The 15,597-nt window shown below is 39.1% G+C and overlaps 1 protein-coding gene and 1 pseudogene across 1 annotated transcript; both read left to right on the top strand.

Annotated features, from left to right (window-relative positions):
• The first annotated feature begins 639 nt into the window (after positions 1 to 639).
• On the top strand, positions 640 to 1,356 carry LOC114756323 (cytochrome P450 CYP736A12-like). The gene has a single exon (XM_028945266.1). It carries the CDS (start codon positions 640 to 642, stop codon positions 1,354 to 1,356), a length of 717 nt encoding a protein of 238 aa, XP_028801099.1.
• A 1,694-nt stretch (positions 1,357 to 3,050) lies between these two features.
• On the top strand, positions 3,051 to 15,185 carry LOC114756325 (cytochrome P450 CYP736A12-like; annotated as a pseudogene).
• The last annotated feature ends 412 nt before the right edge of the window (positions 15,186 to 15,597 follow it).

Below are 15,597 nucleotides of genomic sequence, written 5' to 3'. Positions count from 1 at the left end.
GAGCCAGATTAAATTTGTTTATTAATATTGTAAAATAAAATATATATTATTATATTATACTTTCAGCGGTGACAAAAAAAGTCACCGCTGAAAGTCCACTTTCGGCGGCGACAAAATAAGTCGCCGCTGAAGGTCTACTTTCAGCAGCGACACTTTTGTTGCCACTGAAAGTCTTGGTTTTAATAATGAACTTTCAGCGGCGACTAAAAAAGTCGCCGCTAAAACTCTACTTTCGGCGGCGACAAAAAAAGTCACCGCTGAAGGTCTACTTTCGGCGGCGACACTTTTGTCGCCGTTGAAAGTCTTGGTTTTAATAACGAACTTTTAGCAGTGACTAAAAAAGTCGCCGCTAAAAATCCACTTTCGGCGATGACAAAAAAAGTCACCGCTGAAGGTCTACTTTCAGCGGCGACACTTTTGTCGCCACTGAAAGTCTTGGTTTCAATGGCGAATTTTCAGTGGCGACTTTTTGGTTTCGCCGATGAAAGTGGACTTTCAGCGGCGACTTTTTTTGTTGCCGTCGAAAGTTGTCGCCTAAAGTCTATTTTTTTGTAGTGTGTGTTGGAAAAAATAGTCAGAGAGCAGGAATAAGCTACAAGAGAACAAAATGGCCAGAATCACGTCGACTTCGTACACATAATGCTTTCCTTGATACGTCAACCTACGGATTTGTATGACGACCAAAACAATGTTATTGATAGAGACCACCTCAAGGCTATTTTAGCATATATGATTTTTGCCGCAACTGACGCTTCTGTCATTGTGGTTGACTGCGCTCTATCTGAACTCTTGAGGCATCCAAGAGTGATTAAAAATCTCCAAAATGAGCTACAAAATGTGGTTGGAATGAACAGAATGGTGGATGAGGCTGATTTAGCAGAGTTAAGTTACTCATATATGGTCATTAAGGAGACTCTTAGATTACATCCACCTGCTCCTTTACTTATCCCTCGAGAAAGTATGAAGGATGTCACAGTTAATGGATATTGCATAAGAAAAAAGTCCAGGATCATGATGAATGCATGGGCTATCGGACGAGATCCTAAGTTATGGTCCGATGATGCTTATATGTTCTATCCAGAAAGGTTCGTTGATAACAATATAGATATTCATGGGCATAATTATCAATTTTTACCATTTGGTTCAGGTCGTAGAAGATGTCCTGGACTTCAAATGGGTATGACCACAGTTAAGTTAGTTGTAGCTCAATTGGTGCATTGCTTTAGTTGGGAGCTTCCTTGTGGCGTGTGTCCAAGTGACTTGGATATGAATGAAAAGTTTGGCCTCACAGTCCGAAGAACGAAGCATTTGCAGGTTGTTCCAACTTGTAGATTACATACGGACTATTCAAACTGATTATCAAGGTCTAGGGTTTTAGGCTATGCCTTTAGTTATGCATCCAGTGTACCTTGTCTGAAAATAAAGGCTCAGATTACAAGGCCTATCGTTTGAGGAATTATGTGGGTATTTTTATATTAGCAAGATTCTTCATACTTTTCCGTCGATCAGTTTTTTAGTTTAACTTGATGCGTTCTATTGTATATGTGTGTTGTTTTAATTTATGGAAATCGCATGAAGAATGTACTGTGCTTGTGTGTGTGTTGAAATTTATTTCAATAATGTCAAACATATATAGCTTAACGTGTAAGATTTTCTATAGTCTACATATAATTGTTTCTCTCCCCTTGTTTTTATTTTACCCAAGCAGTCAGACATACGCTGTATATATGTGTATATAAACTACCAACAAGAGTTGGCTTAATTGGTAAAAAGTCGGCTCATAACCTGTAAGATCGTGAATGTGAATCCCATTACCTATGTAAGGACCGCATTGGTGGGCATCAAATAAGCGTTTTCTGAGCTTCAAAGTATACCTTGGTCATGGTAAGCCTCTAAAACCCAACTCATCTAAACTTTTAGTATACCAAATATATATATATATATACATATATATAAACCACTATCTGTATAAGTATATGGATTTTACAAATAGTATATTACAAATAAAGATATTTCCTTCAAACGATTTAGTAATTTGTTATCAAGTATGATCAATTTGACACTTTAATTAGAGGCACAATTTCGGGTATTCCGGTGGAAGCAGAAATTTAAATCTAAATTTAAGAAACAAAACAAAGTTTAAATTAAATATGCCATAAATTTCATTTTTTTTAAATCTTCCTCAAAGAAAACTAGACAAAACAATAACTGATTTACCCAAACTACTTTGTTTTTTTCCTTCTTTCTTGGGCAAGCAACAATTCTTTATCATATGCTTATATTCATTATCAGAATAGTGATTGTTAATGTCGCATGATTTTACATAAACATATAATGTCTTAACTTGTGACGGTCCGTGCATTTGCCGTGCCAATACACACATATTATCTTATAACCCTAATGTTTGATAGTACTTTTAAAAGTTAATTCATAAGATTCTATCGGTGAAGATTATTATTCTTATGAGGGGATGGTTCTAATTAAGCTCTGATTTTATCATTTGGTGATGATGTGTAGCGCCCAATAATTAAATTACTCAATTATATTGCCTTAGCCATCTGATCATGGCAATGGAGCTTCATGGATGGTAATTGACGCAGGCTCCATGGAAGTTTCCATCTTTCTTGAGCACCAAGTGTGGATTTTGGACACCGAGAATTTAATTTATCCTTGGGCAAGAAGTAGAGGACTATGTCCATGGAAGAGCTTCCTTCAATTCAACAGCAATCTGGTCAAAAAATTACTGGGAACAAAGAAGATGACGATGCTTGAATATAATATACGTAGTGTGAACTCAACAAATGTCCATATCCATTTATCGGGAGACAAAAGCTCACAATTTTATATATACGAAAGAGGTTGATGAGTTTGGATTCTCTTTCTCGAGGGTTTGACACTTTTGTTTTTTTAATTTCTTAGGTCTTTGTTTGTTTCTATCTATTTACGTATTATCTTGCTGATCACGTCATAGGAACAGGATCCTACCTATTTCACATATATATTAGCATTCAATCCGCCACTATCAAGCATAAGCACAAAATTTATTCCCTCTTTGATCGGTTTCCGAAGCAAAACAACCAGACATGTTTCCTTCAACACTAGCGATTCCTGCGATCCTTTTGTTGACATTGATATTGGTCCTATCCACTAATATCCTCTTCCCAAAACGACACAAAGATGGTCAGAACCAACCACAGGGGCCACCGCCCCTCCCAATCATTGGTAACCTCCACATGTTGGGTAAACGACCACACCGTAGCCTTCGATCGCTGGCCCAAAAATATGGTCCCATCATGTCGTTGAAGTTGGGACAAGTTCCTGCGATTGTCGTTTCGTCCCCTGAAGCTGCCGTTCAATTCCTCAAGACTCATGACACTGTTTTTGCGACCCGACCCAAAATACGGGCGGCGGATCCGTTTTCTAAAGGAGCCAACAAGGGAGTGGTGTTTGCCGAGTATGGTCCGTACTGGAGACATGTGAGGAAACTGTGCACCATTCACCTTCTAAGCGCATCAAGAGTGGAGATGTTTGCACCTTTGAGAAAGGAGGAGGTGGGAGTGACGGTGAAGTCCCTAGAGAGAGCCGCGGCGGCGCGTGAGGTTGTTGATATTAGTGAGATGGTGGGGGAGCTTATAGAGAACATAATTTATCGGATGGTCCTGGGACGCGCCAAGGACGATAGGTTTAACCTAAAAGGGCTGATTAAGGAGGCAATGAGCTTGGTGGGAGCATTTAATCTCGCTGATTATGTCCCTTGGCTCGGTGTATTTGATCTCCAGGTATGTTATGTGCCTATAATCTTTTCGCCTTGAGCATTGATTGTTTTTAAATATTTTTCCTTGCGTTTCTAGATAGAAATTAAACATATATAGTATGAACTTTAAAAAAATACACATTTAATTGGGTTTTATCAGATTTGGATGGTCTAAATTTAAAATTTTTCATTAATTATTTTAAATAAAAATATTTTTGGAAAATGATAATTAACACATTATCTTTATTTTAGATTCTATACCTATTAAAATAATTATTTTAAAACTTAAAATAAAAGAAAATGAGGTCTGGACTGTTCAGATCATATCTAGACTTTCCAGATTGGTGTTATCCTTCATATATAGTGAGCTATTGAATTGATGTTGCCAGGGCTTGACACGAAAGTTAAAGAGAAACAACAAGGCGCTCGAGGATGTGTTGGATAAGATAGTGATGGAGCATGAAAACACGTCAAAAGGACAAAATTTACAACACCATAACGACTTCATACACATATTGCTTTCCTTGATGCACCAACCTGTGGATCTACAGGACGACCAAGACCATGTGATAGATAAAGCCAACATCAAAGCTATTTTATCAGATATGGTTGGAGGGGCAACTGACACTTCTATTGTTGTAATTGAGTGGGCTTTATCCGAACTTTTGAGGCATCCAAGAGTGATGAAAAATCTTCAAAATGAGCTACACAAACGTTGTTGGAATGACGAGAATGGTGGAAGAGTCTGATTTAGCGAAGTTAAGTTATTTAGATATGGTAATCAAAGAGACTCTTAGACTATATCCAGTTGCACCTTTACTTGTCCCTCGAGAGAGTATGGAGGATGTTACAATCAATGGGTGCTATATAAGGAAAAAGACAAGGGTAATTGTAAATGTGTGGGCCATAGGACGTGATCCTAAGGTTTGGTCTGAAAATGCGCATATGTTCCATCCTGAGAGATTTGTTGACAGCAATATTGACGTTCGAGGACACGATTTTCAACTGTTACCATTTGGCTCAGGTCGCAGAGGTTGTCCTGGCATGAACTTGGGTATGACTAGTGTTAAATTTGTTTTAGCTCAATTGGTTCATTGCTTTTCTTGGGAACTTCCTTATGGTATGTCTCCCAGTGACTTGGACATGAATGAAGAGTTTGGTCTCTCAATTCCAAGAGCCAAGCATTTGCTAGCAGTTCCAACTTATCGTTTACATACGTAAATAGGGTGAGAAGCCTTTTTTTAAGTTATTTAGTGTGTGTACAAAGTCTATTGTTCCATGTACGTGTAAGAGACTGCGTGTGTGTGTGAGACAGAGAGAGAGAGAGAGGAGAGAGAGAGAGAGAGAGAGAGAGAGAGAGAGAGACTGTTATACTATTTTACTTTAATTCAATAATGTAATTTAGAGTCCTTCGATTTATACTGGAATTAGAAGTACGTGTTTAAATTGATACATTCACCTCTATTAGTTGTTAATGTTAACTCACTGGATCAATACAAAGAGGCACATCTCTTTTTTGTTTTGGAGTGAAAGGCACAACTCATTTTTAATACTCTTCGATGTTTCAGATGACGGTACTCTGAAGGCGAATTGCTGATACGAGTTACGTTTCATTTCTCTTCCATGGACGTTTTCAAATAAAAGGGATTTTTTTTTTGGCCAGCCACAAATCAAATGAATCTATATATTTCAAAAATAAAAGCGACTAGCTACCGCTTGGTGGGCGTTGAGACAATTTCTGCAATTCCGTGCACCAAAATCATTTAGTTATTATGAAATGATTATTATATATTAAAACACCTATTATTTAATATTACATCTGATCCTACTTATAAGATTTTCGTTTGTAGACTAAACGAGGTCTTATAATTAGGACGAATGTATTATCAATTTTTAACCTAGCATCTGTGTCTCAGGAGAGGTACTTTGATCCAACACGTATGACTTAATTATAAATAACGAATGGGTAGTGATGGAAATAAAATGTTAAAAATAAAAGGAATGTTTGTGCTTTATAACTATTGATTCAGGGGAGGTTTTACGGCTTTTAAAATCGAAGAAGAAAATCATCTATAATTAAAATGATATACTCGTCTGTTTTAAATTTTAATATTTCTTGTAGGAAATGGGCCAGTCCACCCTTGGTGGATTGGACCCAAGCCCATTATCATTGGGGTCCTGGTGAAAATAACAAGAAATGTGGGTCATTAGTCGTAATTTTCCCCTTTTGTTTTGGAACCGCACGGTATGAGGAATGATAAGTGGAGGTAGTTAAAAAAACTGCCGCCAGATTAACTTCCGTTTTTTCCTTCCTCTCCATTCAACACACCCGCGGGTTTTTTATTTTTCCAGAAAAAACACTTCTTTCGGCTCTCTCTCTCTCTCGTGGTGCATTTGCTGTGAAAACACAGATCCGACTCCGTCACCGTGATCGGACCTCCGCGTGGCAACCTGATTACATTGCAGACTCCAGGTATGCCGAAAACCTACATTGGTATCAGAGCATGTGATATTTCTGTAGATTCTGTGGCCTGCGTTTTCATATCAGTATTTTTTTCTGATTGTTCGGTCTGAGTAACTTGCGATTTGCTTCAATATATTATGCAAATCCTCCATTTTACTTTCAGTATGATAGTTTTTGTATCTTATATTTATGTTTAGACATATTGGGTTGCTTCTCTGCCTCTGAAAATCGTTTTATACAGTATATATTTTGGCCGTACGTGTTCGTTTTTGGTTGCTTAAAATCAAGTTTTTAGGCTTCAAAATTTATCCCATTGCGTAGAACTCGAAAAAACGAAGAAAATGATATAAAGTACACTAAAAACGGACACACCGACGGCGGGAGATACGGAGGAGAGAGAAGAAATCGGGTCCGACGGGTCCGTCGGACCCGACCCGGTTGCAGAAGCCGGGTCAAGGCGACCCGGCTGGAGGTTGAGTTGAAGGTGACCTCCAGGGGCCAAAACGGCGTCGTTTTGGCCCCTCCTAAAAAAAAAAAAATTATTTACTGGGCTGGACGTAGGATCCAGCAGACCAAAAAAAAAAAAAAAAGGGAAAGGGTGTACTGGGCTGGAGGCAGGATCCAGCCCAGATCAAAAAAAAAAAAAAATTTGAAGGGAACCGGTTGGGCCGAAATGGACCCAAACCCAACCGGCCCCAAAACTTTTAATTTTAAAAAAAAACCGAGAATTAAAAAAAAAATTTTGGACCAAGCAGCGCCACGTGGCGCGTTCTGCCACGTGGCACCCCACCTTGGCACGTGGGGACCACCACCTGACAGGTGGTGGCGCGTGGAAGCCGCAGGTACGCGCGTGTCACCGGCGGCAGGCTGCATGGTGGCGCGTGAAGTACACGCGCCGACAGGGCGAGTGGGAAATTTTTTTTTCATTTTTCGCTAATTTTTCCTTCTAGGGGCGCGTGTAGGCGCGTGGAAGGTCCGTTTGAGGTGCGTTTGTCTCTAAAAATCCCTAAAATCAAGATCTTCATTTTGATATATAATTTGATAATTTTGGAGATAATTAAGGATCTATTTGTGAGTATTTCAGTGTATTTTCTGGTATTTTCATGCGGAAATAAATTCCAGAATATTCAAAATAATTTAAATTATTTTGTTCTAGGTGAAAATGAAGCAAGAGGCTTCTAGTAGCACTGAAAATATCCAAGATGGTTCATTGGAATACTATACATGGATAATGCAGTTCCAGAATATGAACCAGAGGATGAGGATCCTGAAGAGGACCCTGAAGAGGTTCCTCAAGAAATCCCGGAGGAGTTAATGGATTCTGGACCTGAGTCAGAATCTTTATTTCCCACTGAACCCCTCCGTACCGAACCTCATTTGGTCTGTAATGATTCGCTAGATCTTCCCAATAAAACCGAAGTAGAGGAAGGCGAAGAGGTGGATCAACCCTGTACCCCTGCTTTAGCTATGAGAATAGCTGAAAGTGATGCAGCTAAATTGACAAACATAAAAGGCATCAATGGTGTGCTCGCTAGCTACGTCCATTACATGACCGATAAGAAGAATACAGAATTCTACCTTAGAGTCATAATGGAGTACATAAGAGCAATAAGAGTTAGAGGCGGACCTAAAGGCAAACCCATAAGAAAGTCTTACTGGATTTGGGCCATAGAGCTAGTGTCCTCCTTTATGAACAAAACGCGCAAACTTAGAAGCCTAAGAAAAGCAATGCTTGATTACATTTATGTTCATATCAAATGATGTAATATTTGTATTCGCCATGAATTTGTGGTTTCATGCATTGTAAACAGACTAAGTATGTTATTTCATTTAATGAAATTACTTGAATTATTGTTGTATGATTATTTATGAATATCATATGTATGCCTTTTATAAGTGGGAGCTTTTAGAAGATGAGACTTCTAAAGGTTACAATCTTTGAAGTGCTTATATAAAATCCTTGATAGGACATGATGATTATTGCTAGTATCTGTGTGATGGGAGGTACAAACGTATTCTCTTGATCATAGATCTTGTAATTTCATTATTTACTGATCGAGGATAATATAGGCACATTACATTGTATACTTCATTGTGCTATATAACTGAAATGTTCTTTGGTTCGGTTCTCTTTAAAGAGAACATAGATTAATGTGGGATAGATTTGTCACAGAACTAAGAATGGCAACCAAGAACATAATTGCTGAATTGAACAAGGGAGAAAAGCTTAACGGGGACAACTGGGACATCTGGCACCGAAAGGTCCAGTATATCCTAGAGGAACAGGATGCGATAGAGCCTCTCACCACTGCTATGGTTGAACCTGAGGCTGGCAACACAAACCAGCACAGGAGAGACCAAGAGGCATATCTAACCTGGAAAAAGAAGAATAGCATAGCAAGAATCACGCTTTTGAGCTCCATGGCTGATGACCTGATGTGTGAGTTTGAGTCGCACAAAACTGCACAGGCCATGTGGATAGCATTGAAGGATAAGTTTGGCGGAGTCTCTACGACCAAGCTTAGAGGTTGACGATTAAGTTCGATACCTATAAGCTCAAGCCAAACAATCCTATGAAGCAACATCTGAGAGAGATGGCCAATATGATCCGGGAACTGAAGGAAGCTGGACATAATCTGTCTGATGAGCAGCAAGTGCAGGCTGTCATCAGGTCACTCCCTGCAAGTTGGGAGCACATGAAAGTCAACCTAACCCACAATGAAAACATCATCACTTTTAATGATGTAGCTAAGCATCTGGAGCTGGAAGATGAACGTCTAGAGGCTTACAAGAGCTCTGGACAAACTTATTTAACTGAGGATGCTGGTACTTCCCAATCTAAGCCCAATTTCAAAAAGGGCAAGAAGCCCCAAAAGAAAGGGAAGAAGGGCGGTCCTCAATTTAAAAAGGGCAAGAAACAATTTAAGAAGAAGGGAAAGAAAGGCGGGAAGAAGAAGCTAGACCTGAAGAAGGTCAAATGCTTCGCCTGCCAACAAATGGGCCATTTCGCACGTGACTGTTCCAAACAGGCTGAAAGCGAAAAGGTATTAGTGAATTATGTGAATTCACATGTTTCATATGTTTCTAGTACTGTTTTTCTAACAGAACCTGTTTCTTCTTCTTGGATTATAGACTCAGGCTCCACAGACCACGTAAGCAGGGATCGGGGATCCTTCGTGGAATACCGTCGGTTGCCGTATCAAAGCAAGTGGCTTTATGTTGGGAACAATGCGAGAATCGAGGTTCGAGGGATTGGCACCTGCAAGCTTGCTTTGCGTGGTGGAAAGACCTTGATACTCCATGATGTGCTTCATGCTCCCGACATCCGACGGAATTTAATTTCTGTTATTTGCTTAGTAGACTTTGGGTTTAATGTTTATTTTCATGATAAAGTTGCAGACATTTCCTTCAACTCTGAATTTTATGGTTCAGCATTCAGATTCCAGAAATTTTTTGTTATGGATCTTGCTTTTGGTTTTAACGCTCATGATTGTTTTGCTATTTCTTCAAGCAATCCTGATATGAATATCTGGCATGCTAGACTAGGACATATTAATCAAAATAGAATGATTAAACTAGCAAAAGAAGGAATGTTGGGCACAATCCCTAACATGGAAATGTCCTTATGTGAAAATTGTCTAGCTGGTAAGGCAACTAGAAAACCTTTCGGTAAGGGAACAAGAGCTGAAAATCCATTGCAATTAATCCATTCTGATATCTGTGGTCCAATGAGTGTGAGGGCGAGACACGGAGCTTGGTATTTTATTACCTTTATTGACGATTTTTCACGATATGGTCATGTCTATTTGATCTCGCATAAGTCTGAAGCACTTGAGTGCTTTAGACGATACATAAATGAGGTAGAGAATCAAATAGATAGTAAAATTAAAGCATTACGTACTGATCGAGGTCGTGAATATTTATCTGATCAATTTAAACAGCTCTGTGAGGAAAAAGGGATAATTAGACAACTGACTATCCCTGGCACTCCACAACAGAATGGAGTGGCTGAGAGGAGGAATAGAACTCTTCTAGACATGGTTAGGTCTATGATGGCTCAAGCAAACCTACCAATTTCATATTGGGGTGATGCTTTGTTAACGGCAACCTTCATACTTAACCGTGTGCCCTCAAAATCAGTCGCTTCCACACCCTATGAATTATGGACAAAACGCAAACCGGATCTAAGTGTCCTAAGACCCTGGGGGTCAGCGGCATATGTTCATGATGATTCCCACAAGCATGGGAAATTGGGTCCTAGAGGAAAGAAATGTATCTTTATAAGGTACTCTGAACAATCTAAAGGATACGTTTTCATAGGTGAAAACGAAGATGGAACAGTGACTGAAATGGAATCAAGAGATGCCACATTCATTGAGACTGAATTTCCTAAAGAGGAGATGTTGACCGCACTGTATCTCTTTATGAGACACAGGAACAAGTCAGTGCAGAACAAATTGACAGACCAGAATCGTCTAGGTGTGTCAATCTGAGTGGGAGCCAAGAAAGGTCAACACCAAGACCTGAACAAAGAAAGAAAGATAAGCAAATAGCTCCCGTCAGAAGGAGTAACAGGGAAAGTGTTCCCAAAAGACGCTTTCAAATAGAAGGCGAATCTCTCTTAGTTACTCCAGAAGGGGATGATGAGCCCCGTTCTGTACGAGAAGCCTTGTCAGGTCCTGCAAAAGATGAATGGATGAAAGCTATGGAAGAAGAAATGGACTCAATGAAAAAGAACCAAGTTTGGGTGTTAGTTGATCTTCCAAAAGGGCGTAAAGCCATTGGGAACAAGTGGGTTCTCAAAATTAAAAGAAAAGTGGATGGATCAATTGACAAATACAAGGCTCGATTAGTGGCAAAGGGGTACACACAACAGGAAGGAATAGATTATGAAGATACATTCTCACCTGTTGTGCGTTTCAATTCTATTAGACTTATTCTGGCAATAGTAAACAGTTTAGATTTAGAATTACATCAGATGGATGTAAAAACCGCATTTCTGAATGGTGATCTGGATGAAGAAATCTATATGGAACAACCATTAGGTTTCATTGAAAAAGGAAAAGAAAATAAAGTTTGTAAACTCAAAAGGTCCATTTATGGATTGAAACATCATCCAGACAGTGGTATTTGAGGTTTCACAAAGCAATAACCTCATATGACTTCCAAATGATAGAGGAAGACCACTGCGTCTACATTAAGCGGTTTGAGGGTAATTTTGTCATATTATCCTTATATGTAGACGATATACTATTAGCCGGAAATAGTCTAGATTCGGTGGTGGCTATTAAAGAATGGCTTTCGTCGAATTTTGAAATGAAAGACATGGGTGAAGCAGAGTATATACTTGGAGTTAAGATCCAAAGAAATCGTTCAAAACGAATCCTCTCTCTTTCACAAGAGAATTATATCAACAAGATTCTTGAGCGATTTAACATGAAAGACTGCAATCCCATGAGTACACCCGTTGCCACTGGAGTGGCTTTGAGTTCTGACATGTGTCCCAAAACCGAATCTGATAAAAAGAAGATGGAAAGAGTTCCATATGCCAGTGCTGTTGGTAGTCTGATGTACGCAATGATGTGTACAAGACCAGACATCTGTTATGCAGTGGGACTGGTGAGCAGATTCCAGTCTAACCCCGGTGAAAAGCATTGGAAAGCAGTGAAGAGGATCTTGAGATACTTAAAGGGCACTTCCAATTATGCACTGTGCTACGAAGGAGGTGACCTGCGTCTTGTTGGGTACTCCGATGCTGATGTAGGCGGAGATGAAGAAGAACGAAGGTCAACTTCAGGTTATACCTTCTTACTCAACAATGGCGCCATATGTTGGAGTAGCAAGAAGCAAACGTGCATTGCCTTACATTCAATGGAAGCTGAGTTTGTGGCATGCACTGCAGCAGTGCAAGAGGCTTTATGGCTGAAGAGATTTATAGAACACCTTGGATTTGGAAACGAGAGTACCAATCCGGTGATGGTATACTGTGACAATACTGCAGCCATAGCCTATACTAAAGATCCTAAGTATCACAGCAAAACCAAGCACATTGACATCAAGTATAATTTTGTTAGAGATTACATAGCACAAAAGATTGTTACTGTACAATACATTTCAACCAAATGTATGGTAGCAGATCCTCTGACAAAGCCAATAGGCGAAAAAGTTTTAAAGAACATGTACAAGCCCTTGGCATACGTAAAGTGTAATATGAATGCTTCATTAATGAAATTATATTTCGTTATCACTTTATGTGTCTGTCTGAAAGTATACAATGTCTAGTATGTCGTACAGGTTAAAAGGTTGGCTCTCTCACACGGGCAACCGCCTTTGACACTCAGGTGGAGTGAACAAAGATGAGACATTTGTGTTCACCAGTAAAGCAGCAATGAATGCTGATATGGTAGAGAAGAAACACAAACTTTATGTCGCCTTGACTAAAGTGTAGCAAGTCAAGATGAGATCCACGTTGATAAAGCTGGATCGAAGTTTGGAATCCCACTTCCATAATACCTGTAGCCAGACAACAAACTCTTCAACGTCGACGTCATAACAATGAGCAGAGTTGAAGAATTTGGGTTTAGATACTGAGTGTGTCTGGACCTAAGTCTGTACGGTGTTGATAATAAATCTAAATCGACATACGCTCTTATAGTAAAAGAGTAACACCGTAGCATGTGTTTCATACCACATGTGCTGAGAGAACCGCAAAAAGGGAAGCAAGTGAAAGATCCCTGCTTCATTGCTGTGTGAGTCCCAGGGAGGAATTATCCTCCTATTGGTGTCCTTTGACTTTGACAATATCATGAAGATATGTTTTAGTGACTGCTACTTTGGCATATGTCCTATGGTCATGATTGATGCGATCTAAGGTAGTATGCTAAGAAAGCGACTGATTCATTTCAAAGTGATATTTGGGCGAAAGGAAGATTAACTGTGATATACACACCTATGCTAGTGTCTGTGACATGTCCCTTATGACATTTTGTGGTCATAAGTGTGGATACTAGACATACGAGAAAGGTAATCTGAGTCAACCATTGACTCGAGAGGGATTAGATTTACCGTGGAAAAGTGTATATAAGTAAATCTAGGACATCTGAGGCATAATTTTAAAATTCAAGCTACACAAAGGAGAGGGTGACTTGTGCTGATCCTTTAAAAGGGATTTCTAGTACAGGGACCTAAGCGAAGACGTCATGCCCACGCGGTCACGGCAAAGCACTAAGTATGAAATTGAGGGAAGGTGAAGAGACTAGCCCGCGACATCTAATCCACCAAGTGTGAGTGGGAGATGTAGGAAAATGGGCCAGTCCACCCTTGGTGGATTGGACCCAAGCCCAATTACAATTGGGGTCCTGGTGAAAATAACAAGAAATGTGGGTCTTGTTTTTGGAATCGCACGGTTACGAGGAATGGATAAGTGGAGGTAGTTACAAAAAGGAAAAAACTGCCGCCATGTATAATTTCAGTTTTTCTTTCCTCTCCATAACACACCGGCGGGTTCATTTTTTATTTCATTCAGAAAAACACTTCCTCTCTTCAGCTCTCTCTCTCTCGTGGTGCATTTGCTGTGAAAACACAGATCCGACTCCGTCACCGTGATCGGACCTCCGCGTGGCAACCTGATTACATTGCAGACTCCAGGTATGCCCGAAAACCTTCATAAATAATATGAGAAATCTCAAGCGTGTGTGTGTGGGGTATGTGTAGCCTTATAATTATAAACGTTGTTCAAGCAATATTTTATATCTTCCTAGCGTCATTGTCGAAGTAGATTTAAAGCTTGTACAATAGAAATTAAAATATACTCTCTAGTCATGTTAATAATGAAAGATGGATATATAATTTTTAAATGAGTGATAAGTAGGACTTTAACTATTGTGTGCACACTCGCGTTTGCTACTGAAAAGGTATAATACGATACTACATCGCGTGGAGTTTGATATCAGTGGTATTATTTATGATCAATGAATAGTGAGTTTGCTACGAATTTTATATTATAATTTTTGATATACTGCCTCTAATCCTTAATATAAGAACTAGTTTAATATTTAATTCGGTCCTAAATATAATATCCCAATCTACTTTGTCTCTCATATTCATCCTTTTTTTTTTAGATATCTTCGTAGTAGTTACACATGTTAGAGATTTCATCAAATAGTAGTTCTAACATACATGATTAATAAGGATATTTTAGGAAAAACAATACCTATTTAAATAACTACTTTAACTAATTTTTTAATATACTGAAATTAATCAATTAGCTCTTATATTAAGAACTGGAAATAATATTGAATATTAGTCCTACTTCGCACATTGGATTTCATGATGAAACGCATAACATATTCTCAACGGCCATAAGTGTTCAACAAATCATCTCCTCTTCCAATATTATCATTTTTTTCATTTTGTCCTCTTTGACCAGCTTTTGAATGTGAAGTTGGATTACATTTGGAGGTAAATGCAATCAACAATCATAAGTAAATTAATATATTAATTCTAAAACACTTTTGGTAGGTAACCCATAACGCCTCCCAAAAAAAAGAAAAATGGACTGGCATTAAATCATCATTTGTCAGTGAAGGCTTAGGGATCCCATCATTGAACACCATGCAAGGGTTTAGGATATTACTTCCCAAACCACATGGATCTTGCTTCCACTAATTGGCTTCTTCATTAATGTGGCTTCAGGGATTGTGAGATTGGCTGCCATGAACCAGATCTTGAAGGACGAAGAGCATTCATAGAGCAATTGGGTCAACTCGGCGTGTTCCCGTTGAGCACTATGCAATGGGAGGATTATTCTAAAGGTTCATCCTCGATTTCAGTGCGTCAATCTCTGATCTGAATTGCCATTCTGGCGTGAAACCTATGGTAAACGGTTTAGGATTTTCGACGCACGCAGATCCCAGCTTTCCTTCGGAAATTGCTGATGCAGCCTCCATTAGTGATGTGGAAAAGTAGGCACAAGTAAGGGGAATCCATGTAATGCAATGATGATAATTGAGGCAGGAAAATGCGGCTGGAGAGGGAGCAATGATGGTAATGGAAGGAGGGAGACGGGGGAAGAGGTTTCTTTTGGGGGGGGGGGAGAAGGTACCTTCTTTTCACATGGGTTGTTGTGGACTAAATGGACATTTTATAAGGAATTGCAGCTTTGCAATGATCATTCATAGGGTCCCCCTTAGAAATAGGTATTATCCAAAAATGTGCAATCTTTATTACCAATTTCATCTTTTTTATCATCATTAAATGCAACCAAACATGTCGTCTATGATAGTGTGATAAGGATTATTATTACACATATGGGATTGAACCAAACGGGTCCTAAGTTCTTCATTCTTTACATGACACGGTAATGAACTAATGATATCTT

This window comes from Neltuma alba, unplaced genomic scaffold, assembly GCF_004799145.2.
Source record: "Neltuma alba isolate B1F8T4 unplaced genomic scaffold, ASM479914v2 tig00010387_pilon, whole genome shotgun sequence".
Lineage (NCBI taxonomy): Eukaryota > Viridiplantae > Streptophyta > Magnoliopsida > Fabales > Fabaceae > Neltuma > Neltuma alba.
This window is presented reverse-complemented; position numbering and strand designations above follow the sequence as displayed.